Raw genomic sequence first — 26,927 nt, forward strand, 5'->3', positions numbered from 1 at the left:
AACTGTTGCCTGACTGAGATCAGTTAAGTTGCCTCAGGGCCAGGATTAAAGCCAGAACTTCTCTCTCTGTGGGTTAGTACAACACTAGTTAGTGTCATTACCCATTCCAGATATTAGCAGAACTTCTCATAAACCGAGATAACAGCATTTAATATATACTGAAAAAAAAATCCAATACTTAAACCTATACCTTCAAATTTGAACCATCAAACTAACTTGTATAACCAGCTGGAGTATCAGATTGCAGAATGGATAAGACAGGCCACAAAAGGGACTTGGGCTGCAGAAACAGGGAAATGAACTTGCGATAAGCTTTTTCTACAAACTCATCACAGAAAGGACTTGTAGTGAGACTCATAGACAGGCAAAAAGCACAGTTAGAGGAGCTGGGATCGGGAGCCATTTTAAAATCTCTAAACAATGCCAAAAGTAATGAATATTTAAATATTTATCCTTGTTTTATCCCTATAACATGTTTAAAGAGCCATCTCCACATTCATCCTTAGATGTCGCTGATTCTTTAAGACATTTAGCTGATTTAATTTTTCAGGTTTATATTACAACTTAATGTTACTGAAATTTGTATTAGCTGAAAAAAAATCACACAGTATATTAACGCAACATTTATTGTTGCAGGGAAAGTGACTTCAAACAAAGCAGTTGAAAGGAAGCTTCTCTTTGAGCTGTTGAATGAGAGCTTCCTTTCTGTTTGAAGTTCATTAACTGGTTTCAGAAGAGAGCCATAAGGTTAAAAGAAATGCTAAATGAGTCCATTTCTTAAGCTATTCATTTCATAATGATTGATGTTGAATCCTTAATTAAGGTTAAGAAGTTATCGCTGTTTGTAATGGTGACAATGCTGTTAGCTCCAGATCTTTTTCTGAGTGCGGAAACTGTCGTTATAGTAGCCTGCAGGTCATGCTTTTTGAAACTAGTTATATTCTCATTTTTAAACAGAAACAAAATGTTGATAAAAATCATTGCAAGGACGACATGAAAGAGCTAAGGGAATCTCAAACTAAAAGTGATTTAACGAGTAACCACCAAGCCATAAAGACTAGGACATTTCCAAATTAATTCCCTAATCTTTGCTTAACCATATGGGGTCAAGATTTGTTTTACATTTTTCTCTGGATATGGGCATCACTAGCAAGGCCAGAATTTATTACCCATTCCTAGTTACCCTTGAGAAGGTGGATTACATAGGATTACATAGGATATACAGCACAGAGACAGGTCATTCGGCCCAACCAGCCCATGCCGCCGTTTATGCTCCACTCGAGCCTCCTCCCGTCTTTCCTCAAATCTATCAGCATAACCCGATAGTCCCTTCTCCCTCGTATGCTTATCTAGCCTCCCCTTAAATGCATCTATACTATTCGCGCCAACCACTCCCTGTGGCAGCGAGTTCCACATTCTCACCACTCTCTGGGTAAAGAAGTTGGTGGTGAGCCATCTTCTTCAACTGCTGTAGCCCACATGGTGAAGGAACTCCCACAATGCTGTTAGGTAGGGAGTTCCAAGATGTTGACCCAGCGACGATGAAGGAACGGTGATATATTTCCAAGTCAGGATGGTGTGTGTCTTGGAGGGGAACTTGGAGGTAGTGGTGTTTCCATGCACCTGTTGCCCTTGTCTTAGGTGGTGGAGGTTGCAGATTTAGAGGTGCTGTTGAAGAACATAGAACATAAGAAATAGGAACAGGAGTAGGCCATACGCCCCCTCGAGCCTGCTCCACCATTCAATAAGATCATGGTTGATCTGATCATGGACTGAGCTCCACTTCCCCGCTTGCTCCCCATAACCCCTTATGCCCTTATCGCTCAAGAAACTCTATTTCTATCTTAAATTTATTCAATGTCCCAGCTTTCACAGCTCTCCGAGGCAGCAAATTCCACAGATTTACAACCCTCTGAGAGAAGTTCCTCCTCATCTCTGTTTTAAATGGGTGGCTCCTTATTCTAAGATCATGCCCTCTAGTTCTAGTCTCCCCCATCAGTGGAAACATCCTCTCTGCATCCACCTTGTCAAGCCCCCTCATAATCTTATATGTTTCGATAAGATCACCTCTCATTCTTCTGAACTCCAATGAATAGAGGCCCAACCTACTCAACCTTTCCTCATGTCAACCCCCTCATCCCCGGAATCAACCTAATGAACCTTCTCTGAACTGCCTCCAAAGCAAGTATATTCCTTTGTAAATATGGAAACCAATACTGCATGCAGTATTCCAGGTGTGGCCTCACCAATACCCTGCATAGCTATAGTAAGACTTCCCTGCTTTTATACTCCATCCCCTTTGCAATAAAGGCCAAGATACCATTGGCCTTCCTGATCACTTGCTGTACCTGCATACTAACCTTTCTTGTTTCATGCACAAGTATCCCCAGGTCCCACTATACTGCGGTACTTTGCAATCTTTCTCCATTTAAATAATAACTTGCTCTTTGATTTTTTTTCTGCCAAAGTGCATAACCTCACACTTTCCGACATTATACTCCATCTGCCAAATTTTTGCCCACTCACTTAGCCTGTCTATGTCCTTTCGCAGATTTTTTTGTCTCCTCCTCACACATTGCTTTTCCTCCCATCTTTGTATCATCAGCAAACTTGGCTACGTTACACTCGGTCCCTTCTTCCAAGTCGTTAATATAGATTGTAAATAGTTGGGGTCCCAGAACTGATCCCTGCAGCACCCCACTAGTTACTGGTTGCCAATCAGAGAATTAACTATTTATCCCGACTCTCTGTTTTCTGTTAGTTAGCCAATCCTCTATCCATGCTAATATATTACCTCCAACTCCGTGAACTTTTAACTTGTGCAGTAACCTTTTATGTGGCACCTTGTCTGTGGTATATGTAAGCACTCTAATAATGACTACACGAGCTAAGGTTATAGTACTTGAACTCTAGTGACCTTAATCCATTTATTGTAGCTCCTTGAGTGAGGACACCAGGAGGTGAGCTCCCTTTTATACTTGGTTACCTACAGTGTGCAGATGACCCTTAGGTCTCCACCAGTAGTACCCTCTGGTGGCACAGGTATTGTGTATACAGTGTGAAGGTACATTCAGTGGTCTAGTGTTACAGTACGCACATTAACATACGTAACAACACTCCCCCCCTTAGTCTTGTGTCACAGGCTTTTGCACTGTGTTCTCTGGCCCTCGACTTGAGAGATTGTAGTGAGGGTTGTGTGGGTTCTGGGTGTGATCCATGTGTTCATGGCTATATACATCCATTTCCACCCCCCCCCCCCCCCCATACATAGACCATGTGTGTGGCTCAATACCTGCATTGGTATACATATAGAGTGAGTAAGGAATCAGGTTGGTTATGTCACTGTTTTTGAGTTCAGCTGTGGTGGAGCAACTACATGTTATAAGTAAGGTACATACATTATCTTGTTTGGGTGGGTGAGGACATTTAGCGGTGAGCAGAGCCACAGGGTGGTGTGGCCTCCCTGTCCTCCATTGAGGGCTGCAGGCTCACCCTGCTGACCTTCATGGTGGTGGAAGTCTGGTCATCCCAGGTCCCGCCGGAAAGCGGGAGGGTACTGGCCTCTTGCTCTCGGTGCTGGCCCTGGTGGCCAGAGGGGTAGGGCCGATCTGGGGCAGGGTGCCAGTGGTGGTGACTGTGCCATCCATTGATTGCTGGTCCTACAGTGGGTATGCTCCTACTGTGTGTGTGTGGCCACCCTCCCTGGGGCATCACATTGGTCCCGAAGGCGCAGGCTACATGATCGGGTAGCCCGCTGGATCTGGATGTTTTCCACGGAGGGTTGCCTTTGGCATTGTCAGCATACATGTAGAACCCGGCATCATTTCTCATTTTATCATTAGCATACATGATACATTGGCTCCGACCGCAACCAGCCAACTCGACATTGATATTTGTCTTTACACTTTCACATTTGTCCATTACAATACTTTCCTGTGTACTATCAGTATCTCTGTTACATTTGGATACCTGCCTTTGTTAGTTACATTTTTCTCATTAGCATTACTGGCATCACCATTCAACAGTACATTTATATACTTGCATTCATTAATTACACTTTTATCATTAGTGTCCCCGGCATCGCTGTACCAAGAGTGGAACTGTCCCTTAAATTGTTTTAGGTTGCCGATCTCCTTTAAGAGAGCCTTGCAATCTTTACCCCAGTCAGTTCGCTGCTCGGCGTCACATGTTGCTCCCTCAACGCTGCCCCTTGTGGTCTGGTCGTGGCCATCTTGATTTCAGGTGCTTCACCTCGTGGTGCAGGCGCCATCTTCTTTCTCTCCACGAGGTAGGCTGCGGTGATCCTTTTCTCCCCAGGTTCTGCCACGGAAGCCGGGAATCTACCTTCTGCGCTGATCTTCTTCCCTCGGAGTCCTACCACTGGAGCCCGGAAGGTGAGGTCTGGTCGTTCAGGTTGGATCATCTCACTGTTGAGTTGTGCAGTCAGTGTCGTCGTCACGCAGTTGAGCTGGACGGTAGGATTTCCAGGTGCTGCGATGGATCCAAGTTTAGGACGTCGATCGCCGGGGCCTGGAGGCTTTCCCCGCTCCATCAAATTTGGATTTGCTTCAGCCATCTCCTTCCCAGCAGTGTTGGACCATCACCGGCAACGATCCACAAAGGAAGCTTGTGCATCGCGCCGCCATGGGACACCTGGACATCCACACTGCCAACGACTGGGATGGTGTCTTTCGTGTAAGTGAGCAGCTTCGCCTGGATTGGGAACATTTTGGGTCGTTTGGCAGGATTGTCCCAGAGTTTCTCGAAGGCCGTCTGATTCATCAGCGATTGGCTCGCCCCTGTGTCGATCTCCATTGAGACTGGAACACCGTTGATTTCTACTTCCATTTTCCACGGGAAATTCTCGGTGGAGCAGGTATACACTCCATACAGCGCTGGAGCCCGGGTGATCAGCCCACCCATCAGCGACTCGTTGAGTAAAATTTCTTCTACACATTCGCTGTAGATGACCTTTAGTGTTACAGCCTTTGCAGGTATAGTCTTTGTATCAGCACTGGTAGGCCCTGTGGGTTCCTCCACAGCACCAGCTCGGGGCTAGCCAGTTGGCCCCATGTGGCGGACTCAGGGTTGCGGGACCCGGGGCAGCAGCCTTGCCTCTGAAAGGCACCATTCGGTTCACTGTACTCGTTGGGTTAGAGTCCTGGGGGTGAGTCATCATCCTCGTGGAGTCGCAGACCAAAATCATGAATGCCTGGCTCACTTTGATTGCCTTCTGCAGGGTGACCATGGTGTCCGCAGAAAGCAGCTTATGGAGGAGGCCCTCATGGCCAAATCCAATAACGAAGATGTCTCTCAGTGCTTCGGTGAGGTGGTCGCCAAAATCACACGGTGCAGCCAATCTTCTCAGGTCTGCAGCATATTTAGCAATTTCTTGGCCTTCGGGCCGCTGGTGGGTGTAGAACCGATGTCTGGCTGTGAGGATGCTCTCTTTAGGTTTGAGTTGTTCTTGTATTATAGTTATGAGCTCCGCATAAGTCTTGGTTGTCATCTTCGCTGGGGCTAGCAGGTCCCTGACGAGGCCATGGACGTTGGGCCCACAACTGCTGAGCAGGATGGCCCTGCGCTTATCAACCAGCGAGGTCGGTGTCTCACCAGCCAGGTCATTCACGATGAAAAAGTGTTTGAGCCTTTTCACAAAGGCATCCCAATCTTCCCATCAGCGAATTGTTGGAAGTTGCTTAGGTTAGACATGTTGTGCGTGGAAATTCATAACCTCGTCGCCAGTTGTGGTATATGTAAGCACTCTAATAATGACTACACGAGGTAAGGGTATAGTACTTGAACTGTGGTGACCTTAGTCTGTTTATTGCAGCTCCTTGAGTGAGGACACCAAGAGGTGAGCTCCCTTTTATACTTGGTTACCTGCAGTCTGCAGGTGACCCTTTGGTCTCCAGCAGTAGCACCCTCTGGTGGTACAGGTATGGTGTATACAGTGTGAAGGTACATTCAGTGGTCTAGTGTTACAGTACGCACATTAACATACATTGTCAAATGCCTTCTGGAAGTCCAAATACACCACATCCACTAGTATAAGAAGCTGTGAGTTGCTGCATCGTGTAGATGGTAGATCATGTAAGGAAGTCTTATTACAATTGTACAGGGCTTTGGTGAGACCATACCTGGAGTACTCTGCACAGTTTTGGTCTCCTTATCTGAGAAAGGACAGACATGCCTTCGAGACGGAGCAACAAAGGTTCACTGGATTGGTCCCTGGGATGAGAGAGTTGTTTTATGAGGAGAGTTTGAGTAGATTGGGCCTATACTCTCTGGAGTTTAGACGAATGAGAGGTGATCTCATTGAAACATATAAGATACTGAGTGGGGTTGACAGGATAGATGCTGCAAGGTTGTTTCCCCTGGTTGGAGAGTCTAGAACTAGGGGGGCATCGTCTTAGAATAAGGGGTCGGCCATTTAAGACAGAGATGAGGAAGAATTTCTTCACTCAGGGTTGTGAATCTTTGGAATTCACTACTTCAAAGGGCTTTGAATGCTAAGTCGTTGAGTATATTCAAGGCCGAGATAGATAGATAGATTTTTGGACTTGAGGGGAATCATGGTTTTTTTTGATTGGACGCGAAAGTGGAGTTGCAGTTGAAGATCAGCTATGATCTTATTGAATGACGGAGGAGGCTTGAAGGGCCATATGGCCTACTCATGCTCCTAATTCTTATGTTCTAATGTACATATTTCAGCCACATTGTGCCACTGGTGGAGGGAAGTGATGTTTAAGGTGGTGGATGGGCTGCTGATCAAGCAGACTGCTTTGCCCTGGATAGTGCTGAGCTTCTTGAGCGTTGTTGCAGCTGCACTCATCCAGGCCAGTGGAGAGTATGCCATCTCTTGACTTGTGCCTTGTAGATGGTGGAAAGGCTTTCGGAAGTCAGGAGATGAATCACTTCGCACAGAATAAAAGAAAGACTTGAAGGAATTGCATTTATATAGCACCCTTCAAAATGCTTTACAGCCAATTAAGTACTTTTAGAGTGTAGTCACTGTTGTAATGTGAGAACCACGGCAGCCAATTTGCGCATAGCAAGCGCCCACAAACAGCAACGTGATAATGACCAAATAATCTGTTTTTGTTATGTTGATTGATGGATAAATATTGGCCAGGACACCGGGGAGAATTCTCCTGCTCTACTTCAAAATAGTGCCATGGAATCTTTTATGTCCATCTGAGAGAGCAGACAGGGCCTCAGTTTAGCATCTCATCTGAAAGACAGTACCTCTGATAGTGCAGCAGTCCCTCAGCATTGCACTGGAGTGTCAACCTAGATTTTGTGCTCAAGTTCCTGGAGTGGGATCTGAATCCACAACCTTCTGACTTAGAGGCAAGTGTGCTACCCACTGAGCCACAGTTGACACTATAAAGTTGTTGAATGCCATGGGGTGGTTGTTAGATTCTATCTTGTTAGAGATAGTCATTGCCGGGCACTTGTGTGACATGAATATTACTTGCCACGTATCAGCCCAAGCCTGGATGTTGTCCAGATCTTGCTGCATGCATATAGACTGCTTCATTATCTGAGAAATTGTGAATGGAACTGAACATTGCAAACATCAGCGAACACCCCCACTTCTGACCTTATGATGGAGGGAAGATGATTGATGGGGAGAGTTTAGTGCCCCAGGACTAGGGAAGGGAAAAATTCACCCAGGGCTCTCACAATTGATTGCTATCCAGTAACCTCTGCTGGAAAATGTAGATGTGCATAGTAGATGAGGAGAGCTGTAATGCTCCCCATGCTTGATACTGATTGAGCTCACACATGAAGAATGGCGATATGACTGAGATACTGGAAGGTGTTCAGCACCTGTCAAATAATATCCAGCATGAGCCATCACTTCAGGAGAGGGGGGTGGGGGGAAGGAAACTGAAATGTATAGTGCTGTGGTTTATAGAGATATTCATTTGCAGTGTACAAGATGGGTCAGCATCAACAATCATGGTGTTCCTTTGCCTTCTTGCTAAATAACAAGAGGGAAACTAAATGATAGTGAACCCTACCAGAGGCAAATATCTTTGGCAATCAAATGAGCTGAGGATAAAACAGAATTGAATGAGAGGCTGAAGGCTACTGAGATAACATCCTTCACAGCAGAATCTTTTTTACTGAAAGAGACAGGCCATCCAATGCACAACGCAATCCATTTGATAGTCTCTTGTAATTGTTCTGCCTGCAACTCTACACAGAACTCAGTTGGCATGTCACCACGATAACCATTAATACAACCTGCCATCATGATCAATAGCTCCAACAGAAAACAATTGTAATACAAAACAAAGGTCGACAAATGGTCAACTGAAATATTAATTCTGTTTCTCTCCTCACAGATGCTGGCTGACCTGTTGAGTATTTCCAGCATTTTCTGTTTTTATATAGAATATAAAACAAGTCCATTTTGACTTGTGCTGTCATTGCTTGCACCATTTGCTACAATCCAATATACAGGGGAAAAAGGAAAAGGATAAAAAGGATTCTCTGCTCCAACTCAGATAAGCATAGTGTTCACTATCACAGCTCCCCTACTCAATCCGAATTCAAGGCGACTTACCATGGGATAGTTCATTCCACTCTTGACAGCTTTTTCTGAGTTATCCAGTTATCTCATTCATAAAACTAACTGGTGTTTCTTAATCTGAAATATTGGGCAGCTGAGTATGCTCTGTTTGTGAGACTGAAGGCATGTCTAGTTTTGATAGGCTTGATTCAACAAGATGGCCTGAAATATACAAGGAAGATCTTTAGAGCACAGGACTGAGGGATGGAGATGCACTGTTGGCGGGAGGCGTGTGGGAGGTATGGCGGGAGGTGGGAGAGGGGGCAAGTGGATGAAACTTTCTCCTTCAGGGCTACTTCCTGCTTCTGTGGTCAGGAGTCAGATTAAGTAGGGCAGCTATGTTCGGAAATAATATGCCTATCCGAAGTGGAGCAGGTAATCTTTAATTCGCTTTTCCATTTTTCCTGTATACTGGATTATAGGTGGAAGCAGTGAGTGGAGAAATTGAAATTATTTGGGAATGCTGGTACTATGCTTGTGAATCTGGTGTTATATATGTTGGACTGGATTACACCAACTTTGAATCATCAAATTCGACAGTATAGAGGGAGGCCTTTCTGAAAGAGCTTCCATTGAGTTCCATTCCCCTGCCCTCTCCTAATACCCTTTTAAATCTCTCTTTTTCAAATATTTATCCACTTCAAAAAAGTATTATAAATTGTGTTTCCAGTTTCTGGCAGTGCATTCATTCCATGCCCTCATAAACTTCTGGTTAAAATAAGATTCTCCTAACCTCTCTCTGTGTTCCTTTGGTGATGATCTTAAATTTATATCCCCCAGTTTCCTTATTTTTCATATCAAAACCCTTCATAATTTAGATTTCTTTATTCTAAAGAAGAGAGCCCTTGTTCCTTTGATCTCTATTCATAACAAAAGCTTCTCTTCCCTTGCACCTATATAATGCTTCTTAACACCCCAGGATATGCAACAAAGGGCAGATAGCAGTCTCATCATCATCATCATAGCCAGTCCCTCGAAATCGAGGAAGACTTGCTTCCACTCTTAAAATGAGTCCTCAGGTGGCTGAACAGTCCAATATGAGAACCACAGTCCCTGTCACAGGTGGGACAGATAGTCGTTGAGGGAAAGGGTGGGTGGGACTGGTTTGCCGCACGCTGTTAACCATTTATTTTTGCAGGTTCAATCTAAAATGAATACAAAGGTGCTATGGAAAACCTAACATTTGTTTCAGCAGTTTTAGTTTCATATAAAACAACTCTAAGATACTGCAACAGATAGATTAAAAATCAAATCACGTGTGATGTGGTCGGGAGGACTTGGGTGCAGTGCCGCAAATGTTTCAATAATCTCAGTAGATCACAAAATGTTGGTACAAAGCCACACTCAACTGCATCCTGCCGTGCCTCTCATCATATCACCATCACTCTGCCTTCCCTACCCTACTCCTGCACATCCTTACTCACACCAACTTACCTTACACCACCATCCCTCCCTCTCTATCTACATTATCATATCCCCAAATCACTAGCCAGCCCTCACACTCACCCTCATCATAGTCATCATCCTAGACAATCCCTCAAAACGAAGATGACTTGCTTCCACGTCGAAAAGGGAAGAGTTTCACAGGTGTTTCAATGAAGCATCTAATATTCTGGATCTAGAACTACATCTTGAAGGGTGGAAGATGCCTGTGCGTGGATTTTTTTAACGTGTGGTGGCCATTGCACCCGAGCCACCACACGGGCTTGACAGAGCTAGGTGGCAAGGATTTACCAAGATGACTGGAGACCAGCTGTGCTGCACGGACCTAGTGTGCGCACATATCGCAGTGTGAGCTGGCCCGTGTTGCCGCTGGGTCCTCGCCTCTTCTGGGCCCCGAACTCTCACCTCTCCTGGGCCCGATCACATCCCTCTATGAACTCTTGCCGCTCCTTCGCCCCGACTTCGTCACTCCTGCTGTACCTGCCCGCACTGCAGTCAGCCGTCGCTCTCCTGCAGCAGCACACACTGCTCCCTGCAGTGGCATGCCACCACATGCTACTCCCTCTAATGGCCCCGGCCTGCTGATGGTCTTGTAGGCCGGGACCGCGCCGTGCAATCATACCAACACACAAAGGTAAAAGGTCGCCACTTGGGTGTTTTATCAAAGTTTACGTAAAGGTTTTATTAAATGTGGTGTCAACCATAAAAGTTTTTATTTGCAGCTCTTTCTGGGCTTGGACAGATTTGTGTGCAATTTTGGAAGTGGCTTAATGAGTTGCGGTGAATGGTGAGACATAACGGTACCGCCCGCAATGGTGATGAGTGTGAAAGGAATAGTTTGATCATTGTAGGGATGCTTTATGGTGTTGGTGTGGGGTGGTGCCAGCCTGGCGCATCATGTGGCAGCCATATGAGTGTACAGTGTGAAGTTAATTAAATCTGACTATGATGAGGTCATCCCTGGCTTCCCAGGCAGCAATGTGGTCGGGTGTCGATGCCCTCTGCCCTGTGCTGCATCAGTTGATTGCGAAGAAGGCTGGTGGTGTTGTTGGTGCTGCTGGTGTGCCTGATGCTGCTGGTATTGGGGATGATCGTGGTCCCAATTCTGAGGACCAAGGTGAGAGAGTATAAAGGGCACCCATGTTGATGGATTAGATGGCAGGTGATGTGCAGATGACAGAAGCATTTTGTCAACGGTGAGAGAGTTCTTGCAATGAGGTGAGACTGGATGGAGACTTTGCTGCAAAGACCTTCAGCCTGCAGAGTCTGTGCTGGAAATGGACTGAGCAACAGCTTCTGCCTGAGAACATCTGTCAGGTGGGAGCTTTTACTGTACATTTGATACTGTCAAGTAATCAGCTGGAGCAATGGCCACGGAACTCCCGCCTCAGATTGAGAGACGTGGTACCTGAGCTGCGTACATTCCATGGCCATGCAGGGAAATTTAAAAAGTAAGTGAAAAAAGGCTCTTACATGCCTGTAAACTACCTGATAATGATTTCAATTGGGTCCCCCGCCACTGCCGGTCAGGTCAGCTCCGCAATGACTGATGCTGGGGGAAAGACACCGGGAGTGGAATGACAGCGGGTTTCCGACCCACTGTCAAAAATAACAACTTTCCCACCCGAGCCATCTCCGATCGCGCCCAATACCACCCCGGAAATCTCCATTAATTAATTTTAGAAGAGCATACATAAATCAGGAATGAAATAATCTGCTGGTATTAAGCCAAAACACTTATAGAGAAACTTTTTTTTTAATCCAGAAAAGAAATGACTGTCTTTGAACCAGATTTTGGGTAGCTCCAACAGTGAATCTGTTCTCCAGTGTGGAACTCACCCACACAAACCAGGGAAGTTTGATCCTGGCCTGCTAAGCTCTGACTTCAGTGGAGGTGACACTAGGAGTGCTATAAGCAGCCTCAAAAGCCTTGGTCTAGGGAGAGAAATACCAGCCAGAGTTTCTGCTCTTGATCACAATTCAGTGATCCATGCTGGAAAGTGTGGACAGTTGCTAAGGACAGAATCTGGCTTGGTTATGAAGCCTTCTGTGGTCAAATGGCCCGCTACCTGCCTTGATTCACACACATGAGAAATGGCCAGCTGGCAAGGTACATGGAACCATTAACTGCATGCGAGTTCAGAGCAGGACTTCAGGGCATGAAGGAAGAAACTTGGGGGAGGGGAACATGCTTTTAATTATGCATTACGTTTTATATTTAGGAATTAGTATGCAAAAGTCTCTTAGTCACCGTATAGAAGTTCTGTGTATTATTGCCATCTCTGGTATATCATGCCTGTGAGAGCCTGCGTTCAAAGATGATGCAAAACATTCAAAACCGAGAAATGGTTTGTATTTCTCAATATTTCCTTGAACATTCGTGCATGGTAACGTAGCACAATGAAGTAAAAGGTGTCAAAAAAACACCAGGACATCAGACATTTGCCTTTGCATGAGGCAAATGCAGGCTAATTCCTAATTCAGATAGAAATATTCAAATTGGGATTTGCCAATAACAAATTCATTGCTAAATAAATAATTCTCTTCCCTAAAACATGGGCAATATATCATGTTGTTGCAGAACCCCCGGTAAAGGTTTTACTGTTGTAGGCATACCTGACGGATGCTTACTGTTAGTTTTTACCACAGTCATTAATCTGCCCTCCACGCCATTAGGCTACAGCATTGTCCTACATCTATGTCTTCAGCTTTCGATTGTCAGTTTCTTTTGAGTGGAGGAACCAGGCAATAATGTCATTGGCTACAATCGTTAGCAAGACAGGACCGAGGTGCTGACAGATCTTGAGCTTTCATTTTAAACACATGCATTAATTATGAAGGAAATATAAACTACTGACATTAGGGCTGGAATTTTAATTTGGAGGCGGGGAAGGGAGCTGGTGTGGGGGGGGGGGGGGGGGTGGGGGGTGGGGAGCTGGAAAGCAGTCGGGAATGAATTTAATGCATAGCCTGATTAGCATTTCAAATCACTGATTCCCACACGCAGAAGTCAGAAGGCGGAGCGTGATTGGGGTCGGAGGGGCAAGGTCAGAATGCCAGAGGGGGTTGAGAGGTTGGAGGGGGAGTTGGATGCTATAGGGAGGGTTGAGGGCTGGAGAGGGGATCAGATGCTGAAGGGGAGAGTTGGGGGCCAGAGACCAGTGGGGGGGAATCGAAGATCGAAGGCCTCAGTGGGAGAGGGGGATTGGAGGCCTCTGGGGGAGGATCGGAGGCCTCAGGGAAATTGGAAGGGTCGGGGAGGGGGGCGGGGGGTGTTGTCCGAGCACGGTGGGGGGGCAGGCTTGGCAAAGCAGGGACGCTGGATCTAGCAGATAAGTGGAAATGCACTTACCTCCTGGATCCAGTAGTCCTCGCTTCCCTTTGGCTAATGAGTTCCCCGAGGCCCGGGAAATCTGACCAGCCAGAGTTAAATTTAAAATAGTGCATCACCATGAGGCACGGAGCCCCATTATAATATTTAAAGTGTCAACCCGTATATTCATTGAGTATATTCAAGACAGAGATCGATAGATGTTTGAATATTAAGGGAAACAATGGTTATGGCGAGTGCAGGAAAGTGTAGTTGAGGTAGAAGATCAGTCATGATCTTATTGAATAGCGGAACAGACTCGAGGGGCCGAATGGCCTACTCCAGCACCTATTTCATATGTTCTTATGGGCCCGAACTTGGTGGAAGCTAAGTTCTGCCCAAGTGCCGCCCAAAGGACCGCTGAGAGACCTGACGGTACTTTGGGTGGGAGTTTCGGTAAATAGTCCTGGAATGGCCGCCCGGTGGCAAAAAAATGACTTACGCCATGAATCTGGGCGGCAGCAGGCGGGAGCTCCCAATCTGGCGGCAAAGTACGCAGAGGATTGAGGCGGGCCCAGGGCGGGGGGGGGGAACACATAAAAATAAAAATATACACAAAAATAAACACTACAAGACCTTCAGGGGACCCCATCCACCTGAATCACTGCACAAAAAAATAAAGAAAAGAAGTTTACTAGCCTTTTTTTGCAAGTCTTCATACTTACCGTTGAGGTTAGACCTGCCTCCACACGGCGGTTCTTCCTCCTGCTGCCGCCGACTCCTGCCCAGAGCAAACTGGCAGCTTGGCGGGCGGGAGGACACTTACGTCAGTTGCGCGCTCGTCGACGTCAGTGGGCGGTTCCCAGTGGTCTTCCCTCCCCACCGGCGGGAGGCCTCCACGAAACTGGCATCAAAGGACGACCGCCCAGAAAACGAGGCGGCAGTCGGCGGGAGCGGGCGGTGAGTCCACCAAGTTCAGGGCCTATGTTCTTAACCCACCTCCTGCTCGCCTCCCCCCCATCCTGTCTCCGTTAAAACCAGAAGCAGGCTGGTTGGGGTCGGGATTCACACCCGCCCAACCAACCCATTTTTGGGGGTTAATATTTCCCCCTATATATATTCTGTAAAATGCTTGACAGACAACATCTATGAGCTTCTCAAATACATTTTCTGAACTGCAAGGTATTTCTTTCTGCTAATGACTAATGTGATTTTATATAACTGATTCCAGATGAACACGCACCTGATCCACGCAGATTTTGGATTTCAGCTAAAAGTAGGATTCCAGTTCGCCAATTTGCTTCCCATTCATGTTTACTATTCCCCAGTGATTTCCTTTTGCTACTCTGCATGTTGCTGACTGCAAGATTCGTGTCAAAGATGGTATTTTATTATAAAAAGACTTGCGTTTCAAATGATTTTAATAAAATGGCCTTCCCGTTACATACACAGCTTGGGTAGTGTAATGAGTGTGCAGGGCAGCAGCCAGTTTGTTTCTTACACGAGGTTTTAGCTCAGAGAATTATTTCAATCTTTTTCATCTAGGCGCATACTTGACTGCTGGACCGGATGAGCCTCCCTTCCCTTTTTCTCCAGCAGCATTCCTTACTTCAAGCTTAAAGATTAACATTACTGATAGGAACTGGGCTCCAGCTCACACTCTGAGTTTTGAGCAGCGTGAGTGGTGAACCTTTGCAGTGTGCTGGTTTTGCTGACAGGGGGGTTGGAACATGTTCACCTCTGTGTAAGTATAATTGACATTAATGATAGTTTCCAGCCTTTACTGTGTGAAGTACTCAAAAACATTCAGGACGTCACCCAGTGTGGTCTCTGACGTTAGATGACTGCAGTGAATTCCAAACTATACATTGTATGAAACAGCAATAGAACCACGGGATGCAATTTTAATCTAATTACCAGGATCAAGTGTAACGCTGGTTTTACATTTGGCTGGTTTTACTCCTCATTGTAATCAGTGGTGATAAATATTGGGCGGTGTGTAAAACCGGCATTTCACCCGATCCTGTGGGTTTCCCACCTGGCGAGTTAGGTTAAAATTAGCCCCCGCCGCCCTGCCCCCTCCCCCCCACATGGCGTTGCCCAGTGGGACGGCGGAAGTCCTGACTGCTCCTAAAGGAAGACAACAGTTAGTGGCACTTTCACCAAGGGTCCATTTACAATAAACGTTTATCGTTACTACAAAGCAGTTTTGTATTTTCAGCAATACCAAAGTTAAAAATCGCTTTCCCTTTGTATACACAGCTCGAGGAGTAGTGTAACCAGTGATGAAGGACTCCAGCCGGTTTGTTTCTTACACATGCCCAAGATTTAGTTGAGAATATTATTTCAATCTTTTTCATCTTGACTGCTGGACTGGATGTCCTTCAAACCAGCAACATGGTGTGACTCTCTGCAAGTGATGGTCTCACACTCCTCAGGTTTGACACCACATTAAGTGCATGTTCTGGCTTTAGCAGAAGGATGATTTGCTTTATGGCATCAGTAGCTGGAAGCTTTAAGCAGAGTATGCTGTTGGATCAGGAATAGTGATCTTTCTGTGAAATTCTGTTTGATAAAAAGTACTTTATTCTTCTTCAGAAGAAAGGTATGAAGACATAACAATGGGGAGATGTGGAAAATTTTTGGGCAGCGAAGCGAAAGAAGTTACATTGGCAGCAGGTTATGTCTGGAAAATTACAATACTTAGAAGCAATTAAGACTGAAGATAGTGGTATCTTTCTGATGGACCTTGGATGTTAGAACTACAGTCTGATAAGAAATCGAATAACACCAGATAAAACCTGTAAAAGTAATTTTGATGATCTACAAATATTTCAGTCTACAAACACTTCAGTCTACAAATATTTGTAATTTCTGAATATTTTAAATTACAACAAAAATTCAAAAGGATTGAAAAACAGGTGAATTATGTTTTTTTTACATTGTTAGGGAGATCAGCGAACTATAAATTTGGGAAATTCCTCGAAGTCACACTCAAAATGGATCGCTCTGTAGCCTCAGTTTAAATGCCTAACGACAAAGGCTTCTGATTGAAAATAATCTGACCTTGAAAAGAGCTGCAAAAATTGCTGTGAGAATGGAGGCTGCTGATAAAGAAATGAAAGATTTCAAATGTGGCCAAGACAGTAGCGAGAAAAATAGAGGGTGAACGTTTCTCGTGGGGCTCTGGCTGCAAAACTTGCATTTGTGGACTATAGATGAGGACACGTTTACTTTAATTTAAATAATTTTACATGGTATATGAAAGCTGGAATAATCCTGCCTTCTAATAACATTCTCTTACGGTGAGAAAATAAAGGCAAGGGAACAATAATGAATTTCAACTTAGTCACCATCTGACAGTCAAGCAGACCGTGAATGAAGACTTGCTAGCACATGAGGCAACAAGTTGGCCTCCTTCTGTGTCGTAAATTTCTATGGTTCTAACTTCTAAGTTTGCCAAGAGCCACTGATGAAGTTTAGATAGACCCAGGCCATATTTGAGCCCAAGGTTGTTTTAAGAGCACCACTGACCTACAGAATCATGGGAAGGTTCCTACCCCCCCAACCCCCGCCCCCCGCCCTCATGCTGCCTGTTCCTGATCAAGAGCCATGTGTAGATGGTGGACAGTGTAAGGATGATAGTTCATGAGACTGCTTTGTGGCTGATTTTATACATTTCCTTATTTCTGGACAAAGGAAACCCAAAAAACGCATCACCGCTGGTTCTCCCCCTTTGTAACATACTGTGGCTTCCACAATCCCATATAAGATTTTGCCAAGTTAAACATTTATTCAAAGTGGTAGTTTAGAAGTTAAACTAATTAAGTGCTGCTACATTTTGTTTACCAGCCCAGTTTACAATACTCTCATGGCATCACATGTACATTGTACTACAGTGACACACACATCGCATTTTCCCTGATAGTTTACGCAATTCTCGAAGATGACACACTTGGGGGAGGTTTGCAACCGCCAGCATTTCCTGAAGTATAAACGTATAAGTTCTGAGCTGAAACATTGCCATGATGGCCACTGGGGATTAGTTTATGTCAAGCATAATTCAGGACTCATGCCACTGACCTTTACCGTGCAAATTTTAGCTCCATGATTACTGAAATCAATCAGAGTTGACTTTCATCCCCTCGTTCTAATATAGGTCTTTAAAATTATGAAAGGTTTTGATAGAGTGGATACAGAGAGAATTCTTCCACTGTGGGGAAGAGCATAACTAGGAAATTTCTTTACCCAAAGAGTGATGAGAATGTTGAACCCGCTACCACAGGGAGTGGTTGAAGCAAATAGTATAGATGCATTTAAGGGGAGACTAGACAAGCATATGAGGGAGAAGGGAATAGTAATATATAGCTCCATCTAATGGACCACTGTGGTAATGCAGCCATTGTTGTTTACAAGAATGAAAGGAATGGAGCCATCTTGTAGTCTGAGTGTGTTATGATGTCGTCAGGAAGATATCACAGGAACAGAAGGTTATGCTGATAGATTTAGATGAGGAAAGAGGGGAAGAAGCTCGAGTGGAGCATAAACGCCGACATGGATTGGTTGGGCCTAATGGCTTGTTTCCATGCCATATATACTATGTAATCCTTTGTTCAAGGCTGGACCCAGTTTCTAGAAGTAGAAGGACTGTGTTTGTAATGCCTAACGTATTGGTAACAGGTCATTGCATTCTTTCTAGAGATGCATATATAATTTAATGGTTTTGCTTAACGACATAACTAAAGACAACAGAATATAACTAATAGTTGCACAATGCAGTAGAGCGTAAAGAATACATTTAAAATTGCAGCTTCAGTATTATTTCTCTGTGTCATAATAAAATATGTATAGAAACATGGAAAATAGGTGTAGGAGCAGGTATTTTGGTCTTTTGAGCCTGCACCACCATTCAATATGATCATGGCTGATCATGCAATTCAGTACCCTACTCCAGCCTTCTCTCCATACCCCCTGACCCCTTTAGCCATCAGGGCCACATCTAACTCTCTTTTGAATATATCCAACGAACTGGACTCAATAACTTTCTGTGGTAGAGAATTCCATAGGTTCACAATTCTCTGGGTGAAAAAGTTTCTCCTCATCTCTGTCCTATATGGCTTATCCCTTATCCTTAGACTGTGACCCCTAGTTCTGGGCTTCCCCAACATCGGGAACATTCTTCCTGCATCTAACCTGTCCAATCCGATCTGGATTTTATATGCTTCTATGAGATCCCCTCTCATTCTTCTAAATTCCAGTGAATATAAGCCTAGTCGATCCAGTCTTTCTTCATATGTCAGTCCTGCCATCCCAGGAATCAGTCTGGTGAACCTTTGCTGCACTCCCTCAATAGCAAAAATGTCCTTCCTCAGATTTGGAGACCAAAACTGCACACAATACTCCAGGTATGGTCTCACCAAGGCTCTATTCAACTGCAGCAAGACCTCCCTGCTCCTATATTCAAATCCTCTCGCTATGAAGGCCAACATGCCATTTGCTTTCTTCACCACCTGCTGTACCTGCATGCCTACTTTCAATGACTAATGTACCATGACACCCAGGTCTCGTTGCACCTCCCCTTTTATTAATCTGTCATTATTCAGATAATATTCTGCCTTCCTGTTTTTGTCACTAAAGTTGATAGCCTCACATTTATCCACATTATACTGCACCTGCCATGCATTTGCCTACTCACCTAACCTGTCCAAGTCACCCTGCAGTCTCTTAGCATCCTCCTCACAGCTCACACTGCCACCCAGCTTATGTCATCTGAAAACTTGGAGCTATTACATTCAATTCCTTCGTCTAAATCATTAATATATATTGTAAACAACTGGGGTCCCAGCACTGAACCTTGCAGTACCCCATTAGTCTCTGCCTGCCATTCTGAAAAGGACCCGTTTTTTCCTACTCTTTGCTTCCTGTCTGTCAACCAGTTCTCTATCCACGTCAATACATTACCCCCAATACCACGTGCTTTCATTTTGCACACTAATATCTTGTGTGGGACCTTGTCAAAAGCCTTTTGAAAGTCCAAATATACCACATCCACTGGTTCTCCCTTTTCCACTCTACTAGTTACATCCTCAAAAAATTCACATCGATATTGGTGCTACCTAAGCCTTTGAACAGGATCTTTATATCATAAGGCAAAATAACGTGGGGTTGTAAATTGCAGTGCTGAAAAGTGCTATGTTTTGGACTGATCTTTCCTAGACAAGTCATAGGTAAAGGAGGCTGTGGGAGCGAAATTGCTCCACACCCCGATTGGGGGCGGTAAACTTTTGGGGCTGAGACTTTTATTGCGTGGCACGGAAGCACCGCCCGCAATGCTGAATTGGGCCTACGGCCACTCAAAGGAAGCAGTCTGCTTCCTTTGAGGGTGGGTCCCGGGACAGTAATGCGGCGTTGAGTGCAGTGATACAACATCCCTCCCCTTGCACTCTGCATGGCCCTTTGGTGCCAGCCACTAGGCCACCACGGAAGCATGAGACCGGGCCAGCAGCCCAGCACCCAAGGTGGAGTGCCGGGCTGCACGATGGCGGCCCGGATCACACTAGGGCCGTCAGCGTTGAGCTGACCTAAGAGTCAGCTGACTAACAAAGATGATGACCCGGGACACTGCAGGCCTTCTTTTTAATCAGCGCCCCAAGAGCGGATATCCGCCAGTTTTGCGACCCACGAAGCTGGCCTTGACATCCACCCACGCCAGTCTCGCGGCCCAAGGGGCAATTTCCCCCATGGGTCGTTAAGGGGTCGGCGTGGGGCAGGGAGGGGTCACTGCACACGGCAATGACGCCATCGCTGGTTGCACGGCGGCCTGGGATGCTAACCACGGGGCGAGCCACTGTCGGGTCATCACCTCTGAAATCTCCCGCGTGATTTCCCAGGAGGCGGTAGCACCCCCCCTCCCCCAGGCGAAAACTGCCTTGCGGAGTTATAAAAAGGGGCAATTTTGACCCCATGTCTTAATGTACCTGATGAAGAAACAGGCTGTACAATTTAATCAGTTTCCCCTGGTTTATTGGCGAGCATTCAGTCTGTTAGTTACTCATCAGGAAATGATTTATTTTGGACAGCTTCAAAAGATTTCTGTGGCATGGTACACAGGAGAAATATGTCAGCTAGCTAAAATCCTGGCACCACGTTAAGTCAAACCCTACAAATAAAAGAGTTTAAATGTTTAAAATTGAGTCAACAGATCAGTAACAAATTCCTGCATGCATGGTCCTGCAAGGTACAAAGGAACGTGTTTCAAAATCATTTCAATATTCAGAAAACAAAATGAAAGCAAGAATCATCTTAACGTGGAGCCTCCAAGTGTTATCTGTTTTCTTGCTTTCAATTAAAGCCAACAGATGTGAGGTTTACTGTAAATAATATCTGCCCTCGCTCTCTGAGTAAATCTCATGCTCGAGAAAAGAACTCTCTGAGGATTAAATCTGTGAGGGTTTTTTACATCACTGAATTTCTCCTCTCTGTTCCTCTCATGAAAGTGTTGTCTTTTTGCTAAAGTATGATTGCACAGGTGCTGGTAATTGGCCAGTATTTCACCTCCGTGGTCATCAGTCATAGCTGACAATGTCCAGATTAGGACCAATATCACTCAGCTTTAAATGGGATGACCCACCTAGTCTAATTTGAGTGTCATGGCCACTCCACATAATTTTCAATAGTTCTCATTGTCAATTGTAAAATAATTTTTGGTTTGTACTTAGTGCTTGGCTTAGTGAGTAAATGTTATGCTCTGTGTGATCCAGAGCTGTACTGAATCAGGAAGGTCCCAGGGTCAGTGGCTAATCTGTGCTTGCATTGCTAATCTCAGCCAAAGCAACAGGAAGGTCCCTTTCTTTACAATTGGCTTCTGTATCCTTGGACTAAGACTGGGGAAAACTCAGCCAGGGTTCCTGCTACTGATCTTTATCCAGTGACTCGTGCTGCAATATATATGCATGTGGATGTCATTTGAAGGCAGGACCGGGGTTGGATGTGATGGCCTTTATCTACCAACACCCATGGCTTCTCTGCTATCCTGTCCAAAATTGGCTGAGATAGCGGTGGGAAAATCAGACAAGACCTGCTATCATGACCTCAATTTTCTTTGCCCACACCCGCCCAGACGATCACATGTAAATGTTGGTGCAGAAATAGGGCCTGGCAAGCCACCTCATTTCCCTGCTTTACTGCCACTGTCTCAGCTGAAGTGAAGGACTGCCAGGAGAAAGGTGTATGCTGCAAAACAGCCTCATAGTGGTCTCCTCTCCCTCCATATAGGTCCCATACACCTATCTTTGTAGGTCTCAGCCTACAAAGTGACTGTTGTTATGTGGGAAACAACACAATGACTGTGTGGCTATGTGCTCTGAACATGGTGGGAATAAAGTGGAAAAAAAGATATGAGGTGCTTCTAACTGGTTGCTTGATGATTTAAAATGTAATGTTGTTCAGTGAACTGGAAGAATGATTGGCAGAAAATAACAACTAATGATATTAATATTACTACAGGCAAAGAAACAGTGTCAAGGTGAAGTCCAGAAACATCCCTCAGAGAAACTCTTCACAAACAACTGTAATCCAGGTAAAGTTTGATTGAAGTATAAGATATCTATTAAACCTCAAATCAGTAAGTATTTTTAAATAATTAATTTCCAGTAACTCTGGGGAATTGTTTCAATTTAAAGCCTGATTTATTACCTTCAGCCAAAGTATTAGTTATTATTGAATCCATCCTAGTAAGAAAGCAGGGAATAGTAAATCCGCCAGGATTGAACTGAAGTAAATAATGTAAGAAAGTTGAAAAGGCAGCTCAGAAATTCTAAATGTAAAAAGGTGAAGGAAGTCGAAGAAATTTTTGAAAATGAACCCAGATTTTTGTCAGAGGCAGTTCTGGGTTTGTGTGGAGGATAAGGGAGCACAGCACTACATCAACTGAGCTGGTCGAACAATTTGCATTAGTCTGAATTGAGCATTGCACATGCGCAGTGAAAGTGGGGTTCAGAGCCTTGCTGGACATGTGTGAGGGCACAGACCCAGGGCTACAGTACTGTAGATCAATCCCATGCTGTCTGAAGGAATGGCAGTGGTACCTTGCAATTTCCATCCTTATATTGTAGTTCCAAGAAACATACTTCTAAACGTAAAGAAAAGATTAACTTCCTTTTATCACAATGTGACTGTTGAAGAACTTGAGCAAGGTATGCAAAGGTATTGGTGGAAGATATTAGGGTCTACATGTCTGCCTGCAGGTTACAGAAAATAGATTTAACAGCATAAAAGGTGGGAGCCGGCTCCTTGAATATGGATCCAGGTATAAATGAAAATTCCAGCCCCTTGTGCATTCCCAAACTTCCTTCAGCCTTCCATTGGTGGCCATGCCTTCAGCTATCTAGACCCTAAGCTCTGGAATTCTCTCCCTAAGTTTTAACGCTACTCTACCTCTCTTTTCTCTTTTAATCCAGTTTCCGCGCCTGCCACAGTATCAAAACGGCTCTCATCAAAGTCACAAATGACATCTTTTATGACTGTGCCAAAGGCAAACTATCCCTCCTCGTCCTTCTTGACTTGTCTGCAGCCTTTGACATGGTTGACCACTCTATCCTTCTCCAACGCTAGCTGGGTGGGACTACACTTGCCTGGTTCTATTCTTATCTATCTAATCATAACCAGCGAATCACCTGCAACAGCTTCTCTTCCCACCCCACCATCGTTACCTCTGGTGTCCCCCAAGGATCTATCCTTGGCCCCCTCCTATTTCTCATCTACATGCTGCCCCTTGGCGACATCATTCGGAAACACAGCATCAGTTTCCACATGTATGCTGATGACACCCAGCTCTACCTCACTACCATTTCTCTCGATCCTTCCACGGTCTCTAAATTGTCAGACTGCTTGTCCGACATCCAGTTCTGGATGAACAGAAATTTTCTCCAATTTAATATTGGGAAGACCAAACCCATTCTTTCGGTCCCTGCCACAAACTCTGTTCCCTAGTCACTGACTCCATCCCTCTCCCCAACTTCCGTCTGAGGCTGAACCAGACTGTTTGCAACCTTGGTGTCATTTTTGACCCTAAAATGAGCTTTTGACCACATATCCACAGCATAACTAAGACTGCTTATTTCCACCTCCATAACATCGCCCGCCTACACCCTTATCTCAGCTCATCCTCTGCTGAAGCCCTCATCCATGCCTTCGTTACCTCTAGACTTGACTATTCCAATGCACTCCTGGCTGGCCTCCCACATTCTACCCTACGTAAACAAGAGGTGATCCAAAACTTGGCTGCCCGTGTCCTAACTCACAACAAGTCCCGCTCATCCATCTTCCCTGTGTACGCTGACCTACATTGACTCCCGGTTAAGCAACGCCTCAATTTCAAAATTCTCATCCTTATTTTCAAATCCCTCTATGGTCACGCACCTCCCTATCTCTGTAAGCTCCTCCAGCCCCACAACCCCCTTGAAATGTCTGTGTTCCTCTAATTCTGCCCTCCTGAGCATCCCTGATTGTAATCACTCAACCATTGATGGCCGTGTCTTCTGTTGTCTCGGCCCCAAGCTCTGGAACTCGCTGCCTAAACCTCTCCAGCTCTCTATCTCTCTTTCCTCCTTCAAGATGCTCCTTAAAGCCTACCTCTTTGACCAAGCTTTTGGTCACCTGCGCTAATTTCTACTTATGTGGCTTGGTATCAAATTTTTATTGCACAGTACTCCTGTGTAGTGCCTTGGGACATTTTACTACGTTAAAGGCGCTATATAAATACAAGTTTTTGTTGTTGTTTAAAACGGTTCTGATAACCTACCTCTTTGATAAATCTTTTCTCTCATCTGACCTAATATTTCTATGTGACTCAGTGTGAATTTATGTCTGATATGCTCCTGTGATCTTTTACTATATTAAAGGTGCTCAATAAATGTAAATGGTAAGTGGAAAGAGAGAGTGGTAGCCAGATGCTGTCCTAAAACCAGCGCTTTATTTTGTTGCTCAGTGAACGGCACCACCTCTATCTCTATACCATATCTGTACACAGGAAATCTTCTCTGCAAAATGCAGGAATTACCATGGGTATGGATGTGCGGATGGAAAGATTCATATCATATCTGCTTTGAGCATTAAAATTGAGATTATCTGAGAGAAAAATTAATTGCTGCAAAACCCTTATTTTAACAAGTAGCAAAGATGAACTTGTTTCTCAGCAGTTCAGTGGCTCTGGCTTTATTGCTCGAGGCAGTGTGAGATGGAATTTAAAAAAATCAAGATTACATCATTTATAAAGAATTGAAATATGGAGGAGTGATAACTCAGGCTGCATTTACACTATGACCATAGCATCAATGTGAAGCAATTTCATTTTGCACCAATGCTAAGAAGATTCACTGCGATTCCAGAGTCAGGCCCCAACCTGATTCTTGAGCAATCCGTGCCAGTCATCCTCCTCTAGGGAATATCACTCCCTTTTACTCCAGTATCAGATCGAGCCCTGATTCTGGATTTGCTCTACCCCTGATTTTCTGAGGTGCTTTTGACAGCCTGAGCCTCGCTGATGGTGGGCAGGGGTCATAAAGTCAAGCCTCCAACCTCAGGTACTTGAATCATGCCGCGCCTGATTTTCAGAGGTGTCATTTGAAGGGAGACAATAAGGTTGTGCTACAGGCATGCATTTAGTAGAATAATTAGATCGAGAAGGGTCCCACCTCCTGACTTCAGTCGCCCATATAAAATGGGTGTGTGAGGAATTCTGCACCGATTCTGCTTAAGTAACTTCAGAAAGTTTCAGTTGTTGGTTAAAGTGTTTTTACTTTGCATTTTTTATTGCAATTTTCTCCATGCATTCATTCTTTTGTTAGGTAGTGTGCCATTTTTGCATTTTTGGGGATATATTCTGCCAATAACTTCTTCCATTATTGTTTGCTGGCATCTAAATCACAGCATGCAAAGTAGTGAGAAAGAGTATTCCTTTGGGGGTTCTGAACATGCTTTCTTGATTTAGCTAAGAGTAGGGTTTATGACGGACCAACAACAGCATGTACAACAACACCTGAGATGTTTTGTCCTCACCCATCACTACCCTAGGACGGACATTTATAAACTCTTCCATACATACTTGGACAGGTCAGGGGAGACCTGTATTCACTGCCTATCCTTCATGAGACAGGCTGCCAGAGTGTTTCATCACCTGCTGCAGGATGACCCACAAACAAAATCTGTAACAGGGACGATCTTCCCATGGAAGTGAAGGTTACCACAGCATGATGTTTTCATACTAACAGATCTTTCCAAGTTGCCTTAGGACACTAGTCACATTTGGCAATTTGCAATGCACACATGTATCAAGCAAGTGTCAGACTCTATGGCCTAGAAATTCACCTGCGCAGCACCCTTTAGTGACAACTAAGGCCCCAATATGGCAGGCAGGGAGCATGCGTACATTTCTGCCACTGGAAGTTTGGCGCCCGCCATATTGGGTAAGGACAACCACGAGGCGTCCTTTACCCATGCCTGAAACAGGTGTCGGGCTCTCTGAGGCCCCCTTCTGCAAATTTGATTTGGCCTGAGGCAGCCAGCGCCAATGTAGGCTGCACTCAGGGAAACCATCCCTAGGGTTTGCCTGCAACAAAGAAGGTATGTAACTTTCCTGAATGTGTATCTGGGAAGAGCAGGTGTGCTCCTCCCGACCCCAATTAAAGAAGCCGATCGTGGCTCCCAAACCTCTGCTCGCCCCCATCGTCGCCGCTCCAGACCCGACCCCTGCAATAACATAAGAACATAAGAAAAAGGAGAAGGCCATTTGGCCCCTCAAGCCTGCTCCGCCATTTAATAAGATCATGGTTGATCTCATCTTGGGCTCAGCTCCACTTTCCTGCTCGCTCCCCATAACCCTTCATTCCCTTATTGTTCAAAAATCTGTCTATCTCCATCTTAAGTATATTCAATGAGCCAACCTCCACAGCTCTCTGGGGTAGAGAATTCCATAGGTTTATAACCCTCTGAGAGAAGAAATTCTTCCTCATCTCAGTTTTAAAAGGACAGCCCCTTATTCTGAGACTATGTCCTTTAGTTTTAATTTCCCCTATGAGTGGAAATATCCTCTTTGCATCCACCTTGTCAAACCCCCTCATTATCTTATAAGTTTCAACAAGATCACCTCTCATTCTTCTGAACACCAATGAGTATAGGCCCAACCTACTCAACCTATCTTCATAAGTCAATCCCTTAATCCTAGGAATCAACCTAGTGAACCTTCTCTGAATTGCCTCCAATGCAAGTACCTCCTTCTTTAAATACGGAGACCAAAACTGTACGCAGTACTCTAGGTGTGGCCTCACCAATACCCTGTACAGTTGTAGCAGGACTTCTCTGTTTTTATACTCCATCCCCCTTGCAATAAAGGCCAACATTCCATTTGCCTTCCTGATTACTTGCTGTACCTGCATACTAACTTTTTGTGTTTCATGCATAAGAACTCCCAGGTCCCTCTGTACTGCAGCATTTTGTAATCTCTCTCCATTTAAATAATAATTTGCTTTTTTATTTTTCCTGCCAAAGTGAATAACCTCACACTTTCCCACATTATACTCCATCCGCCAAATG

At 44.8% G+C, this 26,927-nt stretch overlaps 1 protein-coding gene across 1 annotated transcript in view; it reads left to right on the forward strand.

Moving 5' to 3' along the window:
* Positions 1 to 26,927, forward strand: part of sgk1 (serum/glucocorticoid regulated kinase 1) — a 136,288-nt gene that overhangs the window by 52,678 nt on the left and 56,683 nt on the right. The window contains exon 4 of the mRNA XM_070885505.1: positions 21,843 to 21,915. Within this exon, the coding sequence (XP_070741606.1) occupies positions 21,843 to 21,915 (73 nt within the window). The remainder of the gene's footprint in view (positions 1 to 21,842; positions 21,916 to 26,927) is intronic.

The sequence above is a fragment of the Pristiophorus japonicus genome, chromosome 7, assembly GCF_044704955.1.
Source record: "Pristiophorus japonicus isolate sPriJap1 chromosome 7, sPriJap1.hap1, whole genome shotgun sequence".
Lineage (NCBI taxonomy): Eukaryota > Metazoa > Chordata > Chondrichthyes > Pristiophoridae > Pristiophorus > Pristiophorus japonicus.